Genomic DNA, 27,002 nt, shown 5'->3' with positions numbered 1-27,002 from the left:
TTCTCTACCCCAAGTTGCTTTTGGTCTTGGTGTTTCATTATAGCAGCAGAAGCCTAACTAAGAAACCGGCTGTGCATGAATCTGACTGTAGTTCCTCAAGCTTGACATACTGGGATGTCATAGCTCGGATGTGTGAAGGCAGAGGTCCTGAAGGGTGTGTCAGCCATGCTAAGTGTGGTGTTTGGGGTCACATTTGGTGACAGAGAATGAACCCTAAATCCAAGCACAAAGACCCTAAACCATTTACCTCGTATGATCTGTGACTTGCTTGCGACCAAGTGAGCATGGTTGAAATGGGCAGGCGGAAGAGGCAGCTAACCATCTGCCCTTCTCTGGGAAGCAACTCCTGTACTGTCATAGTTACCATACAATGCAACACAACTTATATTTTTATGTTTAGGTCACGTACCATTCATAAGAGTCTGCTCCCCACGACGAGAAAACATTCTGGAGGAATGCCAGTCTACCTATCAATGAGGATCCCATGATGTCTTCTAATCTCCAGTGTGGCTCCATGCTCTCCACGGATGCCACTCCTACTTTCCTTGGTGCCCTGGGAAAAACCTGAAGCACAAGCAGAATTGCTTCCAAACCTGCGGCTGCTTCAGTGTTGCATGGCTGGTGCAGAACAGACGACTGGGATTTGCTATTTTTTTTTTTGTATTGACCTCCGTATTTGAACCAAAGAATGTGCCTCGTTCTCTAGTGCGTTGGTGTCTGCTCTCTTCTGCATTCGTTTCTGTTGCTCGTGCCTTTTTTACCATCTTTGGTCATCACAGGAAATCCTTAAACTTTCCCAGCAAACTCCTTGAGGGCTGGCCCATGGCTCTCTAAGCAGGCTGTCCAAGGGCTCTACCATGAGGCACTGCATCAATTGCTGCATACAGTTGTTTCCTGAGGACACACCCAAGCAGCAAGCTGCCTGCCAAGGAGGCCCCCATCACAGTCATCAAGTGTGCCCCGCTTGCAAAGGGGAAAACAAAATTCTGTTTCGTGTGGACAGTAGGCAGATGAACTTGCTGGCTGTTCTCGAAGTGAGGACTGAAGGCAATGAGAACTGGGGTGGGTTTTTGCGCTTCAAGAAGGGAAAGCGATGTAGCTTGGTCTTTGGATTGATAATCATGACCTTGGTGATGGCCTCTTATCTCCTTTCCGGGGCTCACCAGGAGCTTCTGATTTCGTCTCCTTTCCATTATGGGAGTTTCCCCAGCAACCCCAGCTTGATGGACAGTGAGAACCCCAGTGGCATGAAAGAGCATCACTACCAGCCTTCTATAAATAACATCTCCTATGTGAAGGACTATCCCAGCGTTAAGCTAATTATTGACAGCATCGCTGCCAGGATTGAGTTTACGACCAGGCAGCTCCCAGACTTACAAGATCTCAAGAGGCAGGAATTGCATGTGAGTAGCCTTCCTGTCATGATTAATGATTGGCTTTTGAAGAATGGTAGCTTCTTCCTTCTCTATCACCATCTTAGGGGCGTATAGCTGGAATGGCACAGACATTTCCTAGGTGTCTACAACAAAGATAATTTGACAGCCTCTGGGATTAGATAGTGCTGTGTGATTATGCTGTGGCATGCCAAGGAGGGAATTTGCTGTCTCAAATGGCCACACCAGAGATATTTAAGGGGCATCTCTTTTCATCATTGCATTTGGGTACTTCTTGCCTGGAATGGGGTCATGGTGGTTAAAGTCACTTTAACCATCATTTAGTATTTTTAAAAAATGATTATTAATTTTTTTTGTCACGTGCATGCGTGTGCCTGTGTAGGAGTGTGGGCATGTGAGGGCAGGTGCCCCTGGAAGCCAGAGTGGAAGTCGAATGCCCTGGAGCTGGAGTTATAGGTGGTTGTGAGCTGCCCGTGTGGGGAGGGGGGGAAACTAAACTCTGATCTGACAGAGCAGTATACACTAACTGCTGAGCCACTTCCCCGGCCCCATCCTTTAGATTTGTTTTCCAGACAGGGTCTCTCTGTGTAGCCCTAGCTGTCCTGGAACTCACTCTGTAGGCCAGGTTGGCCTTGAACTCACAAAGATCCACCTGCCTCTGTCTCCCAAGTGCTGGCCTTAAAGGTGTGTGTCACTATGTCTCCTAGTTTGGAACATGTTCTTGCTAATTGCTGTCCTTCATTGTATCTGTCTCCTTTTTTCCTTTGATTGCAGATGTTCTCTGTAATCCCCAATAAATTCCTTCCGAACAGCAAGAGTCCCTGTTGGTACGAGGAATTCTCTGGGAGGAACACCACTGACCCCTACCTGACCAACTCCTACGTGCTCTATTCCAAGCGGTTCCGCTCTACCTTCGACGCCCTCCGGAAAGTCTTCTGGGGCCACTTGTCGCATGCACATGGCAAGCACTTCCGCCTGCGCTGCCTGCCACACTTCTATATCATCGGACAGCCCAAGTGTGGAACTACTGACCTTTATGATCGCCTCCGGCTGCATCCGGAAGTGAGATTCTCAGCCATCAAGGAGCCCCACTGGTGGACCCGGAAGCGCTTTGGTGAGTGCTGGATCTCACTTTCTCTTAGTCATGCCATGGATGCATGTCGTGACTGGTGAGGGATGGGTATGAGGTTCTGAAGAGAAGATGTACCAAGATTCAGAGACGTGGTCCTTGTCGGTAGGCAGTCGCGTTAATCTGTTTTGCGGCGTAACCACCAAACACCAGCGTTTGGGTAACTTAGAAGGAAAGAAATGCATTTGGTTCATGGTTCTAAGGGTTCCCAAAAGCATGTCATTGATGTCCTGTTGGGAGGCCGCTGGCTGCTTTACAGGGTGGTGGAGAAAGGAAAATGTGACGAGCCATAGGTAACAGAGGCCAAGTTCATGGTGGGGCCCGGCTTTATAGTAAACCTCTCTCAGGAACAAAGTCACTCCGAGAGAGCAGCATTAAACTTTCCAGGCAGAAGCTTCCAGAAGCAAATCACCTTCTACCGCGCTCTGCTTTGTAAAGGGTTCCATGACCCTCAGCATCCCACCCTGGGTGCCAGCCTTACCACGCTCCCAGCACATGAACCTCTGGGGGATACACTCAAACCGTAGCCCTTATTTCACAGGCAAAGGAACACCTAGTGAGCACTGGCTGAGTGCTAGGTGTGTGCAGGGCAAGGGGCTGGTGCAGAATGGGAATTTGTTGCTGTTGTTGCTGTTGTTGTTGTTGTTGTTGGTGGTGGTGGTGGTGGTGAGTGTGTGTGTATGTGTGTGTGTGTGTGTGTGTGTGTTCCTGAGGGTTTTAGTTGTCCCAGAGAACTTTACCATACAAACTTAGCAGGGATCAATGCATGCCAGGAACTGGGGTGTCTGGCACCCAGCTCTGGGCTGCTTTACTGAAGCCAACACACCTGGAGGAGACACAGCTTCTGGCCTCAACTGTGGGACCTACCCTCTCTACCTCATGTGTTTGAAATGTAGTGGGAACACATATCCCCCCTTCCCCCCCCCCCCCCCCCCCCCCGTCACCAAGGTTGACAGTAGACCCCGCCTGCTCTGCCCCTCCTTGTAGGCTGGTTTCTGCTCCACCCAGCCCCAGGCACCCTGTGGCCCTTGGTCACAGTTTCCTGTCCATAACCTTTTCCTTCTGCCAGGAGACATTTGGTCACTCAAGCTAATGGGTGATACACGGCCTGTTGTCTGCCAAAGTCTGGGCGGGCCACGAGGGTAGTTTCCACATAAAGGACCCAGGTCACTAGAAGAGAATCTTAGATGTTTTCCTTAGACTAACTTTTCCTGACAAATGTTTGACTTTCTCCTTTTGTTATTCCTTCAGGAGTGGTTTAGCAGTAGCTGCTGAGTGACCAAGGTCCCTCTTCCTAAGGCATTTGATGTATTTGTGTGAACACATACTCTCCCACCACAGCCCGTGTTCCCCCTAAAGAGAACCAGCTCCCCCTCTGCCCCAGCAGGAAGGAGGGAAGAACAGAGCGTGCCTCAGCTTCTGATATTCAGTCTCACCTTGAATCTTTTGCTATTTTGGCCAGAACTGTTTTCTTTCTACTTCCCAGTAACTTTGGTAGCTGTGGTGCTGGGCAGTGCATGTTTTTAAATGTTTACAGGCTAGTTAAAGACAGGGAACAGATTTCAGATATGTGTAGTTGGTGCCATAACCCGTGTCCATCCAGGGTACTATCAGTTCACCCTACTGTTTGGGCAAGTAGCAGGGTGCTTGATGGAATGCATCCGTATTAGAGCATCTGATACCATGGGGGCACTGAAGAAAGAGGCACTATGCAGGCCACAGGAGGCTGCTTCCTTGGTACCTCCCTTTTGTCCTTCTTCGTGTTTGGCATGCCACTCAAATCCTAGGTGCCACTGTTGCATGGCTGCTTTAGTCTCTTTTGGTAAAAACACGAGTCATTTCTCAACTCTAGCCCTCCGCAAGTCCCCCTTTCTACCTCTTGAGTAGGCGTGGCCTCTTTTAAGTGGTACCTTTCACCTTGTGAGGCGTGTGTGTGTACTGAAGCAGGCAGGCAGTTGACAGAGCTCTCCATCCCACACCCTTGTGCCTCCTCTGGAAACTTATCTGCTTCAAGCCTTTTGCTGCTAAAGGTAGGTACCCTTGGCCTTTTCCTCCCTTTCTGGTCATGCTCCAGGGTGCCACCACCCTATCAGTGACAATGTTATCTTCGGTAACTCAGATTTTTTTTTTTAATTATTGTTTTGTTTTGCCTTTTTGAGACAGGGTTTCTCTGTGTAGCCCTAGCTATCTTGGAGCACTCTTTGTAGACCAGGCTGGTTTCAAACTCACAGAGATCCGCCTGCCTTCGCCTCCCTAGTCCTGGGATTAAAGGCATGAGCCACCACCACTCGGCCAGTAACTCACTTCTCGGTTCCTGTAGGAATTGTCCGCCTGAGGGACGGACTACGAGACCGCTACCCTGTGGAAGATTACCTGGACCTCTTTGACTTGGCTGCACACCAGATCCATCAAGGGCTGCAGGCTGCCTCTGCAGAGGACCAGAGCAAGATGAACAAAATCATCATTGGTAGGTATAGCTTCTGTGCAGCTTCAGGGAAGCTGGCAGAAGCAGCCTCCTTGGGGTCCTGGTCCATGTTCTGGGCCCAGCTCTGACTCACCTGCAGAGCGTTTACAGGTGAATCCCTTTCCCAAACCAGGTAAAACAGTCACACCATCTGTAAAAGCAGAAGCATTTAATCAGCTCGCTTATTCTGTGCATACTCATGGATGGCTGAAACGACTTTAAGGAAGTTTCTTTGTTGCTCCTTAAATTGAGCAGGAGTGCTTTACTTCTTCCCACAATGCCCTGGCTGGGGTTAGCCTTCTGGCGAGTCCCTGACTGAATGCGAGGACAATGGGAAGGACACCACATCTCCTCTTGGTCTTAGCAGAGCTCTGCAATCCTCTGGATTGAGTTGCTATGCAACCCAAGAGCCTTTGAGCACTCACAATGAAGCTGTTGGAGTGGCACGTGCTCAGGACGTGGAGGCAGGAGAATCTTGAGTTTGAGGCTTGCCTTGGCTCTTTCGCAAGAGCTTGTCTCAACAAAGCAAAACCAAGCAAAGCCAAACAAATAAAGCAATGGAAGATGAAACAAACCGAGATTCCTTGATCTAAAAAATTTGCAAGAATGTTTTGTTGAAATAAAAAAAAATGTTTATATGTAGATGTGCACATTTTGGTACGTACACTTAATGCAATGATTATTGCAGATAATCAAATGAGCATAGTTGTCTCCTCACGGCTTCCTCCCTTTAGCCTTTGCGTTCTTTCAAATGGTGAGAGTACCTGAAGCCCAAATGACAGCACACAGCAGGGCGTCGCCACCTCCAGCCCCAACTCTGTGCTTTAGATGCTAGACTCCTTTCATCCGACAGAACTCTTTTCATCAGATTTAGCTTGGGATGAGGCGTTTATCTCCAACGCCTTCTGAAACGGAGAAATTGAATCATACATTTCACTTAAATTGGTTCCCCGAGGCAATGATCTATTTTGTGTTCCTGGATCTATTACATTTTGATTCTCTAAACCAAATGAATCTCTGGGTGTGCAGGATGGACTGTGACCAGCTACTTGCATGAGGACCCTGTTCCTGCATCTGTGAGGAGATTCTGGCATCTGCCAAAGCCTGGGCTGATGGATGGATTGATTTCTTTTAAATTCATAAGTAAAATCTCTGGATCCATACTTTACGCTCATACCTACAGTATGAATTGGCTGTTAGTTATTTTTTTTTTAAATTTTCAACTCGGGTGCAAACACCCTATTTAATAAGTCTAATTAATATTTTGCTGAGACTCCCATACCATATGCCTCTGAGGAAATCTCAGGTTCTATGAAAGAGCTAAAAATATTCCTACCAAAGCCAAGAAACAGACTTAGAAAATGAATGAGAAAGGAAAGCCTTCGTTTGGGTCCTATTTATAGTCACTGCTCTATTTCAAAAAGAACAAGAAATAAAAATACTACATTGATATTTTACTCCAAGCCAGGGTTGGTGCTATGTCTTAGGATAGCCTCTTGGTGTGACAGGCAGTGTGGAGAAGCAGATGACAAGCTGGCATCTGGCTCTCCCTGTCACCAGCCAGCTCTATGCCACTTCGGGGCTTTGTTTTCATCCCAGCCTACAGGTCTGTAAGATGGGGTTTGCCAGACCAGCTTAGGATCCTGCTTCTCCTAACCCTGGAATGTGACTCAGCCCTTTTCAACTCATCCTCCCCCCCCCCCACCAATGAAGGCCTTGGCAGAGGTCAAAGGATCACCTCAGCTTGGGAGAGGGGCTGTGGGTCAGAGGAGGCCTTTCTCAGCAGCCTCTGGCAGAAGAGACACTCAGGAACTCAGGACTGAGGCAGTCAGGTTCTGTGGGGCTGGGGATGCTGAAAGGCCCTGCTCTGCCTGCAGGGTGGCTTGTCCCTGTCCACTCCCTTAGTGACTGATGGCTTCTTGACCTTTAGGTCACCTCTTAGAGGAAACTCTATGCCAGTCTTGCTTCCCTCATTAGCCTCATCAGTCTCCTATGCCAAGACATTGTGGGGCATGAATCTGATGTCAAACGGATGCTTTCTGGGTGGATGAAGGCCGGGTGGACAGACAGGTGGGAAGATGGACCAATGCCTGCACTGTTTTAGAACCAGCTCCCTTTTGAGATCGGGCAGAATTAGTGCCAGGTTCAGGTTATGTTCTCCACCTGCATTTCATATTCTCTTCTTCATGGTGAGTACGCTTGCCAGAGGTTTGACTTGTTTTTTCTCTCTTAGTTATGTTGTTAGAAAATAAACTAAGAAAGGAAAGAAGGCTGGGGTAGAAGTGTTCTCCTGACGCCATCACAGACCAAGCAGCAGAATTGGGCCTGCTGTCTTCATACATGTCCACAGTGTGCTCACAGGGCCTGCTGTCTTCACACATGTCCACAGTGTGCTCACAGGGCCTGCTGTCTTCACACATGTCCACAGTGTGCTCACAGGGCCTGCTGTCTTCACACATGTCCACAGTGTGCTCACAGGGCCTGCTGTCTTCACACATGTCCACAGTGTGCTCACAGGGCCTGCTGTCTTCACACATGTCCACAGTGTGCTCACAGGGCCTGCTATCTTATTATAATGTGCTTATCACTGACCAGGAAGAGCCCTTAACTCTGACTGTCTCTAAATGAGTGACATTGAGATGTGGCACATGGTCCATGTCCAGGAATCAAGTATAGAGCTGACTGGCTTGTTCATCCTGAAGAATAGGCTGGGGGTAGTGGGGTAGTGGTGGCTATGGAAGGGTGGGTGCCCGTTGTCCTCTCACTAGATCCCTGGAGTCCCTGTCCTTCGACATCTCTGCACACAGTCACAAAACATGACAAGATAAATGTGACTGGGAACATGGCTTATCTGCAAGGCACCTGTTGCAGAAGCATGAGGAACTAAGTCTGGATTCCAGCATGCCTGGAGAAAGTTGGACGTGACTGTGTGTTCCTGTAATTCCAATGCTGGGAAGGTGGAGGCAGGAGCACCCCTAGGGCTTACTGGCCAGTCTGTCTAGGCAATTGGCAAGCCAATTGACAGACCCAGATTTAAAAAGATAGAGCAATAGAGGGAGGCATTCCTTGTTGACTTCTGGTCTTCATAAGCAGGTACACATACATACATGTTCACTTAAGAGTACAGACGTCAGACCACACACACACACACACACACACACACACACGCATTCACACACTCATACACAGTAACAATGATAATTAGTTCAATTATTCAAGAGTCTCTGTTGTTTAAGTGCCCGTGTCTTAGCTTCACCTCTCTCCCCAAAGCTGTGTTGACTGTTTCCATCCTCCTGTCAGGACCCTGATTAAATTCTGTTAAACCATCCTGCAGAGTACTAACTGGATAAAGAGCAGGGGCTGAGTTGTGGGCATAGACAGCTGGCCATGCAGGCAAGTGGGGGGCCGAGGCTGAGACCCCCTGGGCTTCTGGCGAAGCCTTCCTCCCATTTGGCCCCAGATTGTGCCCTGTGACTAGCTGTTATGGATCCAGGAAAAGATAGATGTGAACCGCGTCCGACTTCCCACTGAGGGTCGGCTTCGGCAGATGACTCTTTTCTCTTCTGACACATTCTGAAGGAAACTGTCTAATAGATTCTCAGTGGGCCCTTAAAAATGCCACAGAGCTATGAGCTGCCAGCAAAGCCAAATGTTGTGAAATTCAAGTCCTAAGTGTTAGTAAAGGTTGTATTTCTGCTCTTCCTGAAGGAAGAAGCTGGGGGTGGGGGTGGGGGTGTCGGCGGCAATGGCAGAGGTAAGTAGGTGCTCGTTGTCCTCTCATTAGATCCCCGGAGTCCCCATCTGCCAACAATGGCCTATAAGCTTGCCGGTCATGGCTATTCAAGAGGAAGGCACAGAAGCCAGGCTTGGCTTCTGGCTCACAGTGGGAGCCCATACTCTCTGGCCCAGCATCTGCTCTCTGTCTGTTTGCAGGAGAGGCCAGCGCCTCTACAATGTGGGATAACAATGCCTGGACCTTCTTCTATGACAACAGCACAGACGGTGAGCCACCATTCCTGACCCAAGACTTCATTCACGCTTTTCAGCCCGAAGCCAAGCTCATTGTCATGCTCAGGGACCCTGTGGAGAGGTGAGTGTGTGTATGTGTGTGTGTGTGTGGGGGGGGTGCACCACGCTTTGCATTTTGGGTGAAAAGAAAGGGCTTTTTGGAGCACAGTGTTTCCATCTTTTCACAGAGAAGATTTGCCTGTTTAAGAAAAATAATAAACAAGCTTAACTTGCTACATTACTGCTGTTTCTTACATAAATGTTATTCTTAGGGCAATCCTCTCTGTATTTAAACAAATCGTGGCCTATTTTCTCAGCAGTTTTGACTGCGGTCTGTGGGTGCTAGCCTCTGGTGGGTCTGAGCGAGTGACAGAGGATACAGGTGCTGTTAGGGCTGGGGATACCCTTTGTGTCAGGTGTGTTGGGGTTCTCTGTGCTCTGACTCCCAGAATCCTAATGGCTTTGGTTGTTGGGTCCTTTCCCTGTGCAGCTCTGAACATGTATCCTCTGCCTCCAGTTTCTCTGGAAACCAAGGAAGGGGGAAATGACTGACAGATTGCTCTGCCTCTGATAAGGTCAGGGCTTGCCCAGGTCTGGATGGAACAGAGCTGGTACAGCTGATCAGACAGTACCAGGGTGGCAATGCTGTATATGCTGTAGACCGTCAGGACCTCTTTACATCACTTAACTTGCTGTGCCATCCAAATGCCATGTTTTCAGGAACAAGGGGCTGCCACTCAAGTCTAGGTCAGAACAGCTCAACTTCCTGTCTGGAGATCAACTGTCTTTTGTCTATATCTTCCTCTCGTTTATTCTCCTGTAAGCCACACAACCCAATCTAACCGTTTCAAACTATGATAGCTACCTGGTATTTAAAGACAAGGCCTGCAGCCTTTGTTTCTTCGTTTCTGTGTTTTCCTATGGGTTGAGTTATGATCCCTGCCCCAGATAAAATCTGCTGAAATCCTAAATCCTGTAGCTTTATCTGGAAATTGGGCCTTTGCAGATGGATTAGGGAATTTACTTTGTGAAGAGATTGAAGGATGTGGTGACAAGCCAAGGGATACCAAGGATTGCTGCACTTCCTAAAAGCTGGGGGAGAGGCTTGGAACCTCAGAAGAAGCTAGCCATGCTAACACCTACATTTCACAAATCTAGCTTCCTGAATGACAGATCTTCGAAGAAGTTCCTGTCCTGGGTGGCGCTTTGTTACGGTAGTCCTAGGAAATGCCTATCTGATTTCTTCCTCAGATGCTACGGCTTTCTCGTCCTGACTATAACAATAACTGTTTATTGTAGACGCGTTAAGGGAGTGCATCAGAAACTATAAAGGAAACGGGCCATGTATGATCTCCCACGTAGATAACTGTTAGGTTTTTCTGTGTACTTTTGGAAGCTTCTGTCATGCACACGCGTGCCATGTGTGTGCATCTGTGTGTGCAGCATGCTGTCTAGCCTCCATCATGGCTGTCTGAGAGCACATGCTTGCCCCTCCCACTGGCTGAGCTGGATTTCCAAAATCTCACGAGGCTCTAGAAGGTTCCCGGCTCTTTCTTTAGATTATTGGACAGAGGACAATCTCTCTGGAGCAGCCTGGGACACAGTAGTTTTCTAGGTCCACAATATGGGGTAGCCATTTCATGGGGTTTCCAAGGCAGCCACTCCAACAAAGTCATAGCTTCTAATAGTGCCACTCCCTATGAGATTATGTGGGCGAATTATATTTAAACTACTCATGGTCTTGTTGGAGGAAGTGTGTCACTGTGGGGGTGGGCTTTGAGGTTTCCTGTGCTTGGAATACCACCCAGTGCCATTGTCTCAGTCTACTGAGTATTCTGTGAGGCTGGATCATCTCAGCTAGCAGTCTTGAAGCTGTTCTGGATGTTGAACTCAGAGGAAACTGTAACAAAGGTTGCTCTGACATGTTGGATCATCTGGGCCATCTGTTCCCACTACAGATTTTTCAGGGGTCTTCCTTGATCAAACCTTATTTTCTTAATCCAGAACGAATCCACAGCCTCTCATTTCCTGTGTAAATAAAAGCAAAACCTGTTCTCCAAAGTAACATATCTTTTGACTTAAATTTTGAGATCAAGGCATTTCCAAAATATATGGGTTGCATTAATCCAGCAACATTAATAATCAAATATCTTTGAGCAGTTGTTCCTTCCTCAGCAATCAAAGAATTCAAAGACAACATACTATAATATACAGCATCCAGATGCTCTGTTTTCCATCTTTACATGGAAGCTAAGCTGGGGCAGATGGGAGCTGGGAGCGTTAGTTTTTCTCCCAAACCCAGGTAGCTAGGTTTGGGTTCTGATTCCTAGAGCTGGAATTCCAGTACCAGCCCTGGCCTGGGTTGGTACCTAAAAAGCCTCAGGCAAATTGCTTTTTTGTAAACTTGTGCCACAAAAAGTTGGGCACCAAATGAAGCACCATTAATTAAAAACTCAGGGTCAGAAATTGGGGTTCAATCTGAAGATACAGAAAGCTGGTAATAGCCAGCCCCTGGCTCTTACCTCGACCTCAGTCTGAAATGGCGATCCTGCCTCCCAGAATCTCAGAATGAGACTGTGTATTGAGAGCTGTTTCCTCCCATTTTAATAATCATCGCTAGGACTAGGATTAAAGGTGTGCACCACCGTGTGATTAAAGGCATGAACCGCCCCATTTCTATGGTAAATAGTGTGGCTACTGGGATTAAAGGTGTGTGTTACCATAACCGGACTGTAAGGCTGACCAGTGGAACTGTGTAACTCTCAGATCTTCAGGCAGTCTTTATTTATTAAATTACAATTGAAATGCCACATCTTCCCCCACAGTGTCCTTTCCTAAAACTGTGCATCCACTTCTGAGGACAGGAGCACTCAGAAACTGAGCCCAAGCTCAGACTCATGGCTGAAAGTAGAATCTGCTGTATCTGCCTTCCTGGCCCGGCTGTGTGCCACCACTTTGCAGGAGGTTCAACTGGCCCACTGTGTTTCCTTCTTGCTTGTTTTTAAGGTGCACATAACCTCTGCCAGAAACCAAAGGCAAAAGCTTTCAGCCTCCCTCGCCCTCAGCTTAACACAAATATTCCATCAAGGGAAGCACCTATTGAGCCCTTTACTGCATGCTAAGTGCTGTACTCGGTGCCTAGTTGTTGAATGGCAAGCTGTGATAGTGGTCCAGGGCTGCAGGTATTGACCGTGTTGTAACCAATGTGATAATACTGGGATCAGGGAAGGGGTGCCGTAGCAGTGGCATGTGTTAGGTAGGTGGCCTGCAGCATTAGGTAGCTAGCAGTGTGACAAACTGCTTCAATATGTCATAGTTTCTGCCCACTTGCTATTTCAGAGTTGCTGGGGATCGGGGGCCTCAATGCCTTGTCATTGGGTTTTCTGCTTCAGAGTTAAGGTGTCTATTAGTGTTGGGGTCCCACCCGATGGCTTGGGAGGGAGACTGAGTCACTCTCACACTCACGTGGTTGTGGCCGAGCTGGGTTTCTGCAGGGCTGCTGGATCACAGACCTCTGTTCTTCTCTGACTTGACTGGAGGTGGCTCTCAATCTCTGGCCACTAGGCTTTTCAGCATGGCTGATAGTGTCATCAAAGCAGCAAGGGAGAAGCTGGCTAACAGATCCCTTGTGCCGCAGCTGGCTGGCCTGCCATCCAGATACTGTTGCCATGTTTTGTGTGTCACAGACAGATCCCCTGGTCTGGCCACTCTTATGGGTGTTTGTCTCTCACCGGTGCTTGGGAACTTGGTGCCTGCCCTGTAGCCTAGAAAAGAGTAACTGCAGCTCGATGCCAGCTCCAGCGTCTTCAGGAGGCTGTCATGTGCTGAGTTAGCGAGAGCAGCAGCTGTTTGCTGCTTCTGAAACATGACCAAAAAAATACGCAACAGTGGGAATTTCGCCTTTTCGAAACCCGTAGCTGATGGTCTATCTGAAGTGGCCAGCTCAGCTTCTTCCCTGACTCAACCAGAAAGAATGATAAATATTGTATGTTTAGGTTACTCTTGAAGAAACAAATGCTAGAGCCCAAGTCCTCATTAGCTGAACTGGCTCCTGGGCCTTTGGCCCACTTTAGCTATTCTTTGGCCTTGACTTCTGCACGTGGGAGATGCTTTGGGCTGCTCCCTGCGAGTTGGATTGGTCCAAATTGTTCATTAAATTCTACGAATTCACTGGAGGGGAGGAGGGTCCTTTGGAGTTTCTGAGTCACAGCCTTTATTTCTGTTCATAGATTAAAGGCACAGGGGTTGAACGTGCTGGGATTGGAGGAGGCTCACCCTAATGACTTTTAGGTTCCCAGAAAAAGACAGAAGCATTAAGTCCAACCCCCACCCTGGGGGAAGATAGAGGAATAATGCAAAGAAGTCTGTGGGGGTGGTTTGAATGGCAAAGAGACCAGCCACCAATTCGTGTTTTTAGTCTCCCTCTGTAAGAGACTGAAATAATTGAGAACTAATGAATTCTTGGGCTAAATTGTCCACTTAATTAAAAACAAGCCACTGACAGACAAGCAGAAATTTTCTTCATTTAATCCTTCTCTGAAATGGTCCAGTCCCTTTTTTTTTTAATTGCTTGTGAGATGACCAATAGAGTTTGTTTCCTTACTCAGGGCCGCTCCAGCTCTCCCATTCTATGTGAGGAATGACTCGCGAGGAAGGTGCTGGCTCCCTTGACAGGCCTGTCACATTCCTCTTCTGTTCAAAGGACAAGAGGAGAGGGGCCCTGCACCATTTGCTAAGGCTTTCATAGTGTCTCCAGTTTTGCTTTTAAATTCCATCTAGTCAAAGCACGATGTCCAGAAATGACCATTGAGGAATGGTTGCTCCCACAGTTCATTGAGATGGGCTTACAGGGAAGAAGAGCTCCACTCGGTTAGGTAGTCCTCCATCTTGACCCTAATCCCTTGGGCCTTGAAATCTGGGGAACTGGGTTCTTCATCTGCTTATATAAACTGACTTTATAGCAACCCCCTGGGCTGGTTAAAAAATTAATCTACATATAAACTAGGAAGGAAGGAGGTATTAGATAAAGTTGCCCATTTGTATGTAGTTGCCCACACTCCTGGGGAGCACACGAAGAGTGGGGCCAAGCATTTGGATGGAGACATAGGCTTGGTGGAGTCCCCATAGTCTGCAGAATGTGTGGAGGCATGTAGATGGGGAGCAGCTTCTACCACTGAGTGTGTGTGCAGATGTGTAAGTGGATGGTGCCCCCGAAAGACCATCCCTGGGTCCCCAAACAGCTCGCTTCAGAATCCCAGCTCTGCCACCTGAAGGTTTTACTACCTGGGGCAAGAAACTTAAGCTGTCTGTGCCTTAGCTCCTCATCAGTGAAATGCGGGAAGTGGGCTGTTATTTAATTAAACGTGCATACTTAACGTTCATCCATCAAATACTATCGAGTACCGTCTATGCGCTGAAGGTGCCGTGTACATATGATGCTTCCTGAAGCCCATGGCTAGTGGAGGTGTGAGCACAGACTTGGGTGAAATCAGTGCACCTGCTCACCTGAGTTCTGTGTCGTGCCCTGCTCAGACATTGCCTCATTGGGCTTTGTCAGCAAGTGAGAGGGTGGTTGTGGCACAGGCGCAGGTGCGGTGATGGATTTCTCACCTTATATTTCTTACTTCTTCGTGATGAGTAAGTAACCATCACATCTGGGTCTCACGGAGCCAAGGGTTCCTCTGCTGTGGTGGATCAATGCTAGTATGGACACTGAAGGCTGCTTTCGTGTGCAGCAGGATTCTGCAAACCACCCTGAGAGGAATGTGAAGATAAGACCCGCAGAGGAAGGGGGGATCTCTGATGCATCCCACAGAGGCATTAGATTGCACAATGGTTCCTTGGGGCTGTAATCGTCCTTTAACATGGTTCCCGGTTGGGGTATTTCCCATCCATTAGTTACTGGATGTGAATCCTTTGGGGCTTTCCCCTGGGTGAGGTGGGTATCTCAGCCAAACAGGGGTAGTTCTGCTATCTCTGAAAAAGTTCTGAAAAAAGAGGAGAGATTTCTGGTTTTGCAAAGTGGTGTGGACAGTAAAGATGAGATGGAGGACTGAGCCCAGACTGGCCTTGCTCACTTACCTCAGCATCTAAGGAGCAAAGTCTGAACTAGGGAAGGAGCTAGCTCCACTGGAAGGGAGCTGGCTCAGGGAAGCATCCTAGTGGCTGCAGATCTTTGTCTGAGGTAGGGATCACTTGCTGCTAAAGCCCTCCTCTCGGCTGGGCCTCTCCAGGCCTGGGAGCATTGGCTTTAGACTGTTGAGCAAGGGGGAGTCACTTGTAGCAGTCACATCACAGAACAGTGGGTGCCTTTGTCGGGGTGCTATGTGAAGACTATCTGGGGTGGCCACCAGGTGAGGGACTTGAGTCCCTCAGCTTGCAAACTGTCTGTCTTGAGAGTACATTTGCCAGCTCATTGGCCGTCCTGTGTATTCCGAAAGAGGCTGTTTGCAAAGAGCAATTCAGTGGGGACAGTGGAGGAGATACCCTGGGGCAAGAAACGTGTTTTTTTGTCTACTTTCTGAGAATAGAGGGATGTCCTAATGGGTTGGGGTCTGGGAGTGGGCTCTGGGTAGCCTGGAGGACTACCCAGACTTGTCACACATAAGGATTCTGGAGCTATGATGTAGGAGAGTCAATGTATGTCACCAATTAGCCAGTCCTAGTGTGTGGCAGCCACCCCTTTGCAATGACCTAGGCTGGCTTGGAGCCTCCTGATTTTCTCCCCTGTTCAGGATCTCTTTCTGCCTTCAGGATCATGTGTGAGTTGCAAGAGGTGTTGTGTAAGCCCTGTGTCTCAGGGATGCCAGGAGGACGTGTAATGTCACCAGAGGATTTGTCCCCATTCTGTGAACACTGGAAGAGGCAGAGGTTAGACATAGAACCCACCTGTGCTCAAGGAACCTTGGGCGCCACAAGGAGGGGAGAGCCCTGTTTAGTGTCCCAGCCGACAAGGACTCTTGTGTCACTTAGAAGTGTGACATCTCTGATCTAGATGTCCTTACTTAGATAATGTGTGCTTCCTCTCTATGTCACCTGTCTGGCCTAAAGTGACCCTAGATGTTTCTCCAAGTAACTTAGCCTGGCCAAATCCTGCCTCAACGTAGCTCATGATAATGTCTTTGCAGTCTGTAATTCAGGAAGACAGAGACCTTCTTTAAAGCTACACAAAATTTTTTTTTCATGTAGGAAAAAAATATCTATAATGATTATTGATGTGTCATATCGGAGTCTGAGAAGTTATTGATCCGTGATTAGAATGTGGATGCTGGCAAATAGAGAATAATGAGGCCAGCTGCTCTGGTGACCATCTCAGTGTTCCATTTATTACGACCCTTGTGTGGCTACAGCACCAGGAGATGGGAGTGTAAAGTTATTTGAAAGGTAAAAGTGTGCCCACTCTTCAGGGGCTCCTGGATAAGGAAATGCAGCCAATGACAGAAATGCTGTCAGGTGGAGGGGGTGGTTCGTGGAGGTCAGAAAGGGGACGGTGGTTTTGGGGAGGGCCAGCTCAAAAGGGATCAGCACAGCTAATGGACACTACACTAGTGTTGGCCTTGGACCCTTTCTCAGAACATATCTCTGAGAAGTCTGGAGCACGGAGCAGTCGCTGGGAGGAAGGAGCACGGAGCAGTCGCTAGGAGGAAGGAGCACGGAGCAGTCCCTGGAAGGGGCAGTCCCAGGTGAAGCCACCAACGGTTGTACTTAGCCTGACCTAGAAGGCTATGACTTAGTGCATGCATGCCTCTGAGCTGGATCATGTGACTTCTGACATGGCCCTGCCTGTAGTTGTCGCACGCTGGGTAAGGAGCATGCTCTGGTACTAGACCATGGTGATGGTCGTACAACCTTGTACATAGCTACACTGTCATTGATTGAATCCTATGGGGTGTGCTTATCTACGGCTATGGAAGGGCTACAAGGAAGAAATAAAGTGCTACGAGAGGAGAAACCCACTGTGGAGAGAGGTTTCACCAAACTAGTGACCTGGAGCTTGGATTTGCAGAGTCCCCGTGTGGAAGGAAGGGTGATGAAGGGACCTGTTGAAGGTCTTAGTAACAAACACTGCTGACAGCTACTGAGCGATGCGAGCCCCATTAGCTTGTCCGAGTGACAAGTGACTATAGTGTGTGCGGTGTGCAGTGGGCTCCAGAACGCCCGTTTATCGCTGCTATCGCTTTTGTAGATGAGCGTGGTGACGCACCATAACACACTGGCTTTTTCTGACGATGGCAGTGCCATTTTTTGGTGTCATCCCCATGTTTGTTGGCTGCACTGTCACCCGTTATAATTTTTTTTAAACCAGTCTCTTGTGACTTATTAAGCCGCTCCAGAACAAAATTGACTCTTGCTTCCAAATCGCCGCGCACCTAAAGTGATAGAGACATCAGATAATATCCTCAAACCATTGACTCAAATGGCTGGTATCCACCTTGGAGAGCCACTGTCTTGTCTCCTGCCTGAAGTTGGGAGGGACTGTGGGGCTTATGGGTTTTGGGGCCAGGCAGACCTTGATTTGTTTCTGGGCTGTGTGACCTGGAATCTGTCTTAACGCCAATCTCCTCTGTGATGGGGTATGGATCTCATGGGGTGGTTGTGGGGTACAGAATAAAAACATGCACACTGTGCCTACCATGGAGCCTCTGCAAGTCCCTCATAAACAGCCTCAGGCTGGAAATGGGGGGATTGCAGAGGGTAACTTGACTTGGCCTTTGCAAAGCCGAGGGACCAGCAGTTGCTTTATCCCCCCACCCCCACAAACTGTGGAGGCGGGGAGAACAGAGAGTCTCGTACATGGAAGCCAACCAAGTGCTCAGTCACTGAGCCACACCCTAGCCCCAGATCCCATTTTAACTGTTATCAGTATGCCGACCTCTGGTTTGTGCTAACTCAGAGCAGAACCCCTTAATTGAGCAGCCGTGGCATTGAGGCCCCCACCCAAGTATTATATGGCGAGGCATTGTCTGTCTCTGTGGGAATATGTGGTAATTTTAAGAGGAGCCCTCTTTTACCCACGAACACACCCTTCTAGCGCCTCTCCCAGGGTTTCAGGACCCTCCTCTATGCTCTACAGAAGTGGGGTACACTGACAAGGCATGTCTGGCCCTCACGCAGGCCCACAGTTACAAAGCTGCACCAGCAGGCTTCTAAAATAACCCCAGCACAGAAGGCCTGGAATGTTCTTGGGCTTATATTTGGAATTGCCGTTGGAAACAGTCTTGGCCAAATGTAACACCCATCTGTTCAGAGTGGTTTGGGCCCGAGAAGATGAGGTAGATCACAGGAGGGGGCTGGGCAGCGCTGACACAGGGTGCCAGGGGCTTTTGACCCCCCCCCCCCCCGCATGCTACTGCAGGTCTTCCACCCCCTCCACTCTGGGCTGCTGGAGCCACTGCCCTCACCAGAGAAAATTTCCCTTTTATGAAGCCGGACTTTCCCCTCACTGGTCTGTCCTTTAGGGGTTCAGAAGAGCAGTCGTTCCTACTGAATCTTTGTTTCCCTGTGGATACCTCTCTTCCCCACCACCATCTGGCACCCAGAACCAAGGATGGGTGTCCCTTTAGGTCTGGAATCGTCTGCAACTTTCCTGTACCCTCCCCAGACTTTCGTTGCTATCTTTGTCAATACACCCTCAGGTGGCACTGGTGTCCCTCCGGTCCTGTGATGATTCATGCAGCTCACACTGTGTTGCTCCTTCTCCTCACGTCATCACAGTGCTACTGAGGTTAAAGCCTGAGCTGTGAGTGTTTGGACCGCTGTCTTTCCGTTTGATGTCCCTACAGGCCCCTGCCTGCTCTGGCTCTTTTAGGTTCTCTAGATACATAGTCTCGACCTGTTGGCTGTCATTGACAGCGTTTTCTGAGGGGCTTTAATCATCCAGGTGCCTTCATCCAAGGTCATTAGCCTTGTTGGTGCTTTGTTCTCCTTCCTCAGAGGACTGAGTTCCTTTCTTGCTATGAGCTGCTACCTTCTTGTTTCCTTCAGGAAATTATGGCCTCATGGCCAGTTCTTTCTGTACATTTGGGGCCGACGTTCCGGGTCTCTGGTGGAGAGTGGCATTGAATAAATAAGCCCTCCATCTTTCTTAGGTTAAAGACTCCACCATTTTTCTAGGGCTGTTCCAATAAACCATCCCATACTCAGTGGCTTTGACCAACAGACATTTTTTTTGTTTCAGTGTGGAGGTTGGAAGTCAGAGATCAGGATGTCACACAGGGTTGGTACCCTCCATGGTGTCTGAATCTGTCCTCTGCCTAGCCCTGGCTTGCAGCTTCTGGTGGCTTTTAGAGATGTCAGTATTCTGTGATTGGCTACTGGAGTGTGTCTTTGCCCCAGAATTCCAGAATTCTCTCACCTTGCCATGAAAATGACCTCCACTAATTTAAAAGGTTGAAAGGTAGTTGGTATATGTGAGTTTGTCTCTGGATACCCTGAACATGCAAATCCATAGCTTCACCTGGGTGGGGTGCAAGTTCCTGGATGGAACACTGAACACATCCTAATGTTCCCTCACGGATTACTGCCCCATCGCTGAAGAACTTCACGGAATTGGCAGGCATTTTTACTTGGTACCAATAATTGCGTCAGTCTTCAATTACTCATTTTATTTATGAATCAAATGTGTCTAAGAATTGCTATTACCACAGGGGGAAATGTCAGGAAGGAGCCTTGAGCCAATAACTGGGTTCTTCTGAGGGAGTTTATGTGGCTAGTTCTGTGGGCATCCTAGGTAAGGGTCAGGTTTGGGTGTATCACATGCAGGGCTGGGCAAGAGTTGAGGTAGTTGTCATTTTTCTCTGGCAGTTTCTTGGTTGAGTCAGACTGTTTATTGACAGAGATGCCAGGATACACGTGTCTCAGGAAGGGTTCTGACCTGAGTACTGAGGTCCATGCAAATCTGATTCCTGGCTATAACCAAATGCTCTGGAGTTCTGATGGTGAAAAAGGAAGGTATCGTGGTACAACTGATCCCAGCGGCACCACACGGATTAACTTGGGTAAATGGATGTCTTAGTTACGGTTTCTATTGCTGAGAAGAGACACCATGACCAAGGCAATTCTTAGAAAGGAAAACATATACTTAGAAGTTCAGTCCATTATCATCATCATAGTGGGGAGCATGGCAGCATGCAGGCAGACATGGTGCTGGAGAGAAGTAGCTGAGAGTTCTACATCTTGCAGGTAACAGGAAGTTGGCTGTGGCATTGGACACGACTTGAGCATATGTGAGACCTCAAAGTCCACCCTCATAGTGACATACCTCCTCCAACGAAGCCACACCTTCCTAATAGCGCCACTTGCTATGAGCTTATGGGGACAGCTTCATTCAAAATACCACAACATATGAATCTTGGGGATCATTCTGCTCATGCCTTGTGAAAGTATGGGATGTCATGAGGAAAGTCAGTTTGAAAGTAGTACTTTTTTTAAAATTTACAATGTGGTTTTTTTTTTTTTTTGTGTGTGTGTGTGTGTGTGTGCATGCACACATATGCCAAGGCATGCTTGTGAAGGTCATAGGATAACTCTCAAGAGCTGGTTCTCTCCTACCATGTGGGTCCTCTGGGGGTCCTTGCAACCTCTATGGGCATCAGTGGAACAATCTTGAGTTCAAGGCAAGAATGAAACTCGACTCAGTTTAACTTTCGTTAGCCATCACTGATTTCAAACTTCCTAAGTCTGACACCAGATGGTAGGTTTTTAGCCATATTTAAGCACAGCACCATTTTGGAGAAAAGTTTCCTGATGACAATTAACTCACTATCCTTTGTACAAAAGAACTTAAGATACGTTTATATTGAAACTTTGCAAAGTATATGTGGCGTCTTCCATAAAGATGAGTTCCACTGATATAGAAACAATGCTCAAGCTAAGGCTCTAGGGAGAATGGCTGAGGTAAACATCTTGTCTGGGGGAGTCAGGATTGGCCTGGCCCTAAGATAACATAGAAGTCACTTAGGTTGTTGTAACATACAAGTGACACTTCTCACAAGGATGCATTTTATGAACCGAGAAGCAAAGTTCAAGATTTGGTGGGAAAACACAATATTCTGTGGGATTTGGGTGAAGCCTGGTCTTATAGATAGCAAAGAATCACCAGGTTGTAAACTGCATCGTTTCCCAGCCTTCTGGATAGAAGACGGGTAAACATCTTTCTTTGAAGAGACAAGCTTCTTTATCTGTGTTCACAAGGATCTCTTACATACTACATGGGTCCCAGGTATTGAACTCAGAATCGTAGGCTAGGTGTCTGATATCTTTACCTACCGAGCCATCTTGTTGGCCCTAGGCAAGTTCTTTTGAAATGTTCGGCTGGCCAAGCTGAAATAAACAAAACACTCCGGTCCCACCTGTGTGCTGCCGCTTTTAGGCAACCTCCGAGCAACCCCAAACACCCCAAAACATCCTCTGTGGACCTGGCTGAGAAAGAATACTACCAAGGGAGAGACCTCAAAGACATTGCGCCAGGTGGGGGGTCAACACATGGAATGTTACAGTGTTGTCAGAGGCAGGAGTGGAGAGAGTGCCCAGCAGGAGGCCTGGAAGCAAGCCGTGACCTCTGCAGGATGCATGTAGCTTGGTGGAGGTGGGAGCATAGGGGTGAGGTTCAGAGCCGAAATCCCATCCCTAGACACATAATGATAAGGAGACTCACTGGAAGGAGCCATAACAGACTGGGGATGCAGAAGGTTGAGAGTATAGCGCTAGGAGGAGAGGGCAGCATGCCATAGAGCCCCAGGATCTTGGCACCTGCCCAGCCAGCATCGCCCTTGGTAGGGGGTGCAGTTAGGGTTTGCGTGTTCATGAAGGATGTCTTACAGAGCTGTGGGAGCACGGGCAGGTGTTTGCAGGAGGAGCAGAGAGGGAAACATCTGGAAAAACAAAGCTGACAGCGGGGAATTCTTACTTTCTTTGCGAGCAGCAACGGAGGTGAAATAGTTAGGAAACACGTCCCAGGAGTTCTCAAAGGGAAGAAATTATCCTAGCATCTGCTGAAACATTCAAGCCGATTTCATTTCCGGCTGTGGCTGGAGGTGTGGGGCTGCTGCGCTGGGACTCTGCTGTGGAGGGGAGCGACTGAGCTCAGGTTGGAGTACAGCAGAAGCAGGATTTTTATATGCAAGAATCAGGGACTGGGAGTGGAAATCACTAAAGGGAAACTTAAGGGTGGGGGAATCTGGCTAAGCCGCTGCACCAGGATTCCTCCCTCAGCAGGCTGGGATCATCTGCTGGGCTAGGAGGATCCCTGCCAAGTCAGAGGGTGGTCACGATTTAGGAGTGGGGGTGGGTTGCAGCCTAGTCAGTTTAGCCATGTCTACAACCCAAACATCAACAGATTTCTTTAGTTGTTTAGTTTGCTAGTGGCCTCCCATAAATTTTCTGTCCCTCCCCTCCTGTTTCTTTCCTTTCCCTCCTCTTCCCTCTCCTCTCCTCCCTCTTCCAGGGGTCTAGATTTTGAGTCACAACTGGACTTGAACTTAATGTGTTATTCCTTATATTGTCCAATATGTTGTCCTTGAACTCAAGATCTTTCTTCCTCAGCCTTCTGAGTGCCGGGATTACAGGCCTGTGCCTTAGCACATACCTTAATAAATTAACTAACTCTCTCTCTGTGTGTCTGTCTTTCTCTCTCTCCCTTCTTCCCTCTCTCCCTCCTACCCCCTTTCTTTTTCTTCTGTTTTGTTTTATTTTTTGAGACTGAGTTTCTCTGTGTAGCCCTGGCTGTCCTGGAACTTGCTTTGTAGACCAGGGTAGACTCAGAGATCTGCCTGCCTTTACCTCCCGAGTGCTGGGATTAAAGGCGTGTGCCATTCTTTTAACAGCAGAATTCTTGCTCAAATGAGACATTGCACACAGAAAAATGGACCACCGACAAGTGAGGTTAAGGGAGACGGAAAATGTGGAAAATGTGGTTACATGCAAATGCCATGTGTGGTGTCTGCACAACACACCGGTCTGCAGGTGTTTCCATGCTTATTTGTGGGTGCCGTTAGTCTGTTTTGAGACAGGGTTTTTACACAGTAGTCAAAACTGGCCTAATGACTTTATATCTGTCCCCCATGGGCCTCAAATTCAGACATTCACCTGCCTCAAGCTTTTTGATTACAGGTATTAAGCTACCATTCCTGATTTTTAATGTATCTTTAGATATTCAGAATATCTATGGGAAAACTCAGGAATTTCACAGGGGATTGTAATCCTGCCTGGAAGGCATGTAACCTGGCTTAGGTCCCTTCAAGAGAAGGGAATGAGACAGTGCAAAACATTTTCATGGCTTCTCTTTGCTTTTTGAACGGTTTTTGAAACCTGGTTGTGGAAATAACTGCCGTCTGAGGGAACTAGCAGGAATTTTAAATAGCAAGGTGGGGTAGTGAGTGACTCAGTGGGGAAAGGCGCCTTCTGCCAAGGCCGAGAGCCTGAGTTCAGTCCCTGGACTCACATGGTGGAAGGACAGGACCGCTAACTGCATGCTGGCGTGCTGTGGCATGCGCGCCACCCCGACTCCCAATAAATAAACAAACAAACGTGTCTTCTTTAAAAAGCAGATGTAGGCGAGGTGACCTAGCGACAAACCTGGTGGTCCTGAGTTTCATGTCTGGAACCCGTACAAAGGTTCAAGGCTAGAACTGGCTGCACAGAGGTGCCCTTTAATCGGCACATGACAGGCACTGTGGCATCTGCATGACCTCCCATGCCCCAATAATAAACAAAATAAAATTAATGAAAGAAAGATAACAAACAAATACAAGCTAGTAACAAAAGCCACCACTGGCTGGTGTTTGGGGCTAGGGTAGACATGTCTGAGTGGGAAGGGTAGGCGGTGTGTTATGGGTGGGAGCAAGAAGAGAAGGGAGGGAGGGGGCTCATCTGAAAGAAAGGGAAGAGAAATTGTTGTGTTTTAATAAATCTAGCTAGCTAAAGTAATGGCGAGATGATTTTTCATCGTCGCCCACGTGGTGTGGCTTCACGTTTTCGGGTGGTGAGAGTATCATTTATTTTCTTCACAGGCTGTACTCAGACTATCTCTACTTTGCAAGTTCAAATAAATCTGCAGATGACTTTCACGAGAAGGTGACGGAGGCTCTGCAGCTGTTTGAAAATTGCATGCTGGATTATTCGCTGCGCGCCTGTGTCTACAACAACACCCTGAACAACGCCATGCCCGTGCGTATACGCCAAGTCAAGCCCGTACAAAGCGGGGCCACTGGGATGCTCTTCTGTGCAGTGGTCATTGTGTGAACAGGGTTTTAGCGTAGAGATGGGGGACAGAGCATCCTAATGTGCAGATGATACCGAGCTGCCTCTGAGCGGTGGCTAATGTGGAAGCAGATACTCCTGCCTGGGGAGAGCCGCAAGAGCAGCTGGATCTTTGCAGCCTGTTGTGTGTGTCCTCCCTTGCCTGTCACCCAGACACTTGGCATCATGCATCTCCTCCCTCTACTAGGGATCCAGGGTGCACTTAAGAGGCCTGCCATTTAGTGAGGCTCCAAAGAGCACTCTGTAATTAGAGACAGGAAGACTCTAGTCCCTCAGGTTGTCTCGAGCATCACTGCGGCATGGGCCATTCTGTCGGGTTCCAAATTACCCGCTTGTGAGTCTGAACGTTCCGAGAAGGTCTTCACTGAAGATGTTCTCTCGGCTCCTCTGTTGTTCTCCACCTCCTCCTAAGTAATACACCTAAAGTTCCAGTCTTACACAAACAACACAAAAAACTCTTGCTGGCTGTGAACCCAGTGACTTAGCTGGGGTTGCATCTCCATTGTAGGCTCCCGGGTCTAAGTGCTTCCACAGTGGGGCTCTTGTCTTAGGTAGCTACCTGCCCCCATGTAAAGCCATGTCACACATCAGGTAAGCATAGATAGCTGTAGGTGAGACCCCCTACCCCAGGACAGTGAGGGTCAGAGGAAAGACTTCAGTATCTCTGCCTGGCTTCTCAGACCATCTTTTCTTGCCCTGGGGTGTCTTCCTGCAGACATTGTCGTTCGGCAAGGAAGATCAGCAGAGGTAGCCACGTTTTCAGCTAGGCAAGCTTTGGAGGCAGATGGTGGCGTGGGTTCACTCTGGCTGTGTGACTCTGCACAACTGTCATGGCCTCTCTGAAGTTCCGCTGCTTCATTATAAAATGGCCAGGCTTTTATGGGAACTCAAGACTGAGAGTTGTTTCACGTGTTTCCGCATTCATAAACGTATGGTACTGCCCCCTGGTACCACGGGAGCCCCCCAAAGAGTGGAAGTGCTCCAACCTGATTGGGAAGTGATGGACTCTGCCCCATGTTGGCTGCCCACCAGCCTGGGGGTGTTCTTCGACACAGACCCTCCTGTTGCTGTGGCTTGCTTTTACAGACAGGGATATTGAGGCTCTGTCTTGTTGTCTTTTGTAGCCAGCTACGCATTAGATGGGGAATCTGAGACCTGAGTCTAGGCTTTGAACCCAGTTTTCTTTGGGGCTCCAGCCTGTCTCCAGAAGTCTGCTCTCTCACGCTAAAACGCAGCAGGCTCTGGAGGGTGGGAGAAGGCAGGTGGTCTGTTGGGAGGATTCAGATAATCCTGGATGCCGCCTGCCTCAGGGCTGCTTCCTTCCCGGACCTTCTAGAATTTCCTGTTTGTGATGGTGGTGTGCATCTCTCAACACAGCCCGCAAAGAAGGGAAGAAAGGGAAGCAGGAACAGGCCAGATAGACAGTAAGGCGTGAGGGGTTTGGCTAGTGTGTCTCCCAAGAGAGGCAAGGACATTATCACCCAAGCAATTAGCACCCAGCTCTCTCTTTGGGAGCTCTCCTGAGGAAGACTTCAGAGAGGGAGGGACAGATGTAGGCTCATTCCCGCCTCAGTTGGCTGGGCTTCATGGAGAGAGATAGGCAAGGCTTTGGGAGTTCTGACACATGCGTAGTTGGGTTTAATAGCTGTGAACCGAGCTTCTCCCGCCCTGTGAGGGGTCAGTGTCTGTTAGAAGCTGATCCGTATGAGGTGACATTTCATTCTACCCTGAGGTCTGCCCCGGGAAAGACAAAGCCTGCACCAGCCAAGCTGGATGTACTTTGGCTGTCTCTAAATAGCCTTCCTAGAGACAGGATATCCACAGCCATTTCCTCCCACAGAGAAGAGGGGCCGTGCCTGGTGTGTTTCCTCTCTTCTTCCTGGCTACAGGCTGACGGAACATGGGGACACCATCGTGACTGGGTAGGAAGTTCATGAGTAGCCGTGTGATACTCTCCATCTCTGAGTGTACTAGAAACATCCTTACTTTAGTTTAGTTTGTTTGCCAAGTCCATAGGTGAGAGACGGGAAGCATCTCACTTCAGTTCACTGCTCACTGGATACTGTCCTAAACTCTGCTTCCTCCCTGACCTGTGAAGTCACTCCCATTTTACAGATGGGGACACTGAGACTCATGGAAGGTGTCTCCCACCTACAGCTAACAACAGGCTGCCAGTTCTGATAGGCTTTGAAACTGGTCTTCCTTTCCTCGCTCTTAAAAGTGGCTCTGAGCCAACAGGAGGCATGTACTCTGAATTTCATTTCTGACTTGCTGAGGGTTGACAGCACTATCGCGTGGCACCTCTTGTCTAAGGGAGAGAGCTCCAGGGGCGTGGCAGTGGACAGGGTAACTGAAGTCCAGAAGGGATTCTGCACCGGAAGAGGAGTGGGCAGTTAGGGATGGAAAAGAGACTACTTCAGGAGATGGTTTTTCACTGGGGTGGGGAGCTGCTCATGCAACCCATCTATAGCATGGGGAATATGGTCTAGTCTCCTGGGTGCTGGTATTGCAGGCATGCCCACACAGCTAGCCCTGGGTACTCTATTAAGGCCTTCATATGGCACCTCACTGCCCGAGGGCCTCCTCCCTTCCCCACAATATCTCTTTTTCCATCACCATGTCATGGCCACCCTCTTCCCATTTAGGTCCTCAGATGGCTTTTGGGCAGGGCCCATGGAGTGAGGTCCCTGAGAACTGATCAGAAACGCAAGGCCTCTGTTCCCCCTAGATGTCATGTAGCAGATTCTGC

General features: G+C 48.6%; 1 protein-coding gene across 6 annotated transcripts in view; it reads left to right on the top strand.

Annotated features, from left to right (window-relative positions):
* The window catches only part of Chst15 (carbohydrate sulfotransferase 15), an 82,767-nt gene that overhangs the window by 44,630 nt on the left and 11,135 nt on the right, over positions 1–27,002 (top strand). For all 6 annotated transcript variants that reach the window (XM_038347126.1, XM_038347134.1, XM_038347144.1 and 3 more), the window contains exons 2-6: positions 401–1,403; positions 2,169–2,508; positions 4,844–4,990; positions 8,921–9,077; positions 24,004–24,160. In XM_038347126.1, coding sequence (XP_038203054.1) covers positions 858–1,403; positions 2,169–2,508; positions 4,844–4,990; positions 8,921–9,077; positions 24,004–24,160 — 1,347 coding nt within the window. In that variant the 5' untranslated portion in view covers positions 401–857. The remainder of the gene's footprint in view (positions 1–400; positions 1,404–2,168; positions 2,509–4,843; positions 4,991–8,920; positions 9,078–24,003; positions 24,161–27,002) is intronic.

This window comes from Arvicola amphibius, chromosome 1 (assembly GCF_903992535.2).
Source record: "Arvicola amphibius chromosome 1, mArvAmp1.2, whole genome shotgun sequence".
In the NCBI taxonomy this organism is placed as follows: domain Eukaryota; kingdom Metazoa; phylum Chordata; class Mammalia; order Rodentia; family Cricetidae; genus Arvicola; species Arvicola amphibius.
The sequence above is the reverse complement of the archived record's forward strand: the minus strand, read 5'-3'. Positions and strand labels throughout refer to the sequence as shown.